Source organism: Telopea speciosissima, chromosome 11 (genome assembly GCF_018873765.1).
Source record: "Telopea speciosissima isolate NSW1024214 ecotype Mountain lineage chromosome 11, Tspe_v1, whole genome shotgun sequence".
Lineage (NCBI taxonomy): Eukaryota > Viridiplantae > Streptophyta > Magnoliopsida > Proteales > Proteaceae > Telopea > Telopea speciosissima.
The window spans coordinates 52,941,656-52,942,997 of NC_057926.1; the positions used below are offsets into that span (position 1 = coordinate 52,941,656).

A 1,342-nucleotide genomic window follows, 5' to 3' on the forward strand; every position below is an offset into this window, starting at 1 on the left:
CGGCAGGTCAGTGCCGCAGTACCACGATCTACTTAGATTCAGGGAACTTTTTGAGCGTCTGATTAGGATCCAGTACAGTGTGATACCAATCCCATGGTTAATAAGCAACAAAAAAAAATTGGCACAAAATATATGAAAGAATAAATTTAGTTAATTTTTGCTAATCTCTTTGTTATTGGCCGAAAAAGGAAATGAAAACTGTACACAAAATTCCTATCCAGAAAGAATAAAAAAGAAAAGATCCCCATTTAGTATGTACAGGTACCGTCGCCGGAGATTTCAAAAATCGATTACGATTACGAGGATTTAATTTCTGATTAATTTTCAGATTTTTGATCTTTGACGACAAAGGGGTGTGATAAGAGTTCTGAAACAGTCCATCTCTTCCTCGAATCCTTCTGCAAACAACACTTGATGAAGTTCTGAAATTCCTCCGAAGCACTTTCCGGCAAACTTGGTGGTTCTCCGAAACATATGGCACACATTAGCGTAGCCCAATAGGGTTTCTGCTCTGGAGTCAAGAAGGGGAAATGACCCACATAGAGCTCAAATAGCGTAAGCCCCAAACTCCAGATATCCGCAGCGTAACCGTCGTAATTCGAACCGTAGGTGTCTGGATCGAACCTCTCAGGGCTCATGTAAGCACAGGTACCCACATAAGAATCGCAGGGTTCGAGCATACGGCACATGATCTTGCTGACTCCAAAATCTGCAATTTTGACTTCCATCTTCTGATTCACAAGCAGATTTGCAGGTTTGATGTCTCTGTGAACGATTTTCTGAGAGTGTAAGTAATTAAGACCGTTAAGGACTTGTCGAGCAATGCTGGAGAGTGAGAGTTCGGAGAGGGTTCCGTTGGATTTGAGGAGGGTATCAAGTGTATCGGCATCCATGTACTCCATGAGGATTGCGATGTCGCCTGACGGTTTTTCGAAAATTCCGTGGCATCTGACGGTGAAGGGGGAGTCGGTACGGCGGAGGATCTCTATCTCACGTAAGATCTGACGGCGGACGGTGGTGTCGCAATCGCCTCGGACAACTTTGAGTGCGTAGATGGCGGAGGTGCGCTTGTGGCGGACTTGGTAGACTGTGCCACCGTTGCCGTGGCCGAGGACTTTGAGTTTCTCGAGATCGGAGAGGCGGTCGACTTCTTGTGATATGGTGGTGGTGGAGGGGGCGACGCCGGCGGATATGATGGCGGAGGAGAGTGAAGTAGGAGGGAGTTGGAGGGTGAAGCGAGGGCGGTAGTCGGCGGAGTCCTGCAAGGGGAGGCGGAGGTTGAGGTTACGGCGTTGTCTAACAAGTGCCATCTTGTGCTGGTGGTGACTGGTGAGAGAGTGGT

General features: G+C 47.6%; 1 protein-coding gene across 1 annotated transcript; it reads right to left on the reverse strand.

Annotated features, from left to right (window-relative positions):
* Window positions 1–304: 304 nt before the first annotated feature.
* Window positions 305–1,342, reverse strand: LOC122645457 (mitogen-activated protein kinase kinase 9-like). Its single transcript, XM_043838762.1, has one exon. It carries the CDS (start codon window positions 1,308–1,310, stop codon window positions 318–320), a length of 993 nt encoding a protein of 330 aa, XP_043694697.1. The 5' UTR covers window positions 1,311–1,342; the 3' UTR covers window positions 305–317.

What these genes read in the sequence shown, in the direction of transcription:
- LOC122645457 (XM_043838762.1), bottom strand. Translation starts at nt 1,310, where the DNA reads ATGGCACTTGTTAGACAACGCCGTAACCTCAACCTCCGCCTCCCCTTG.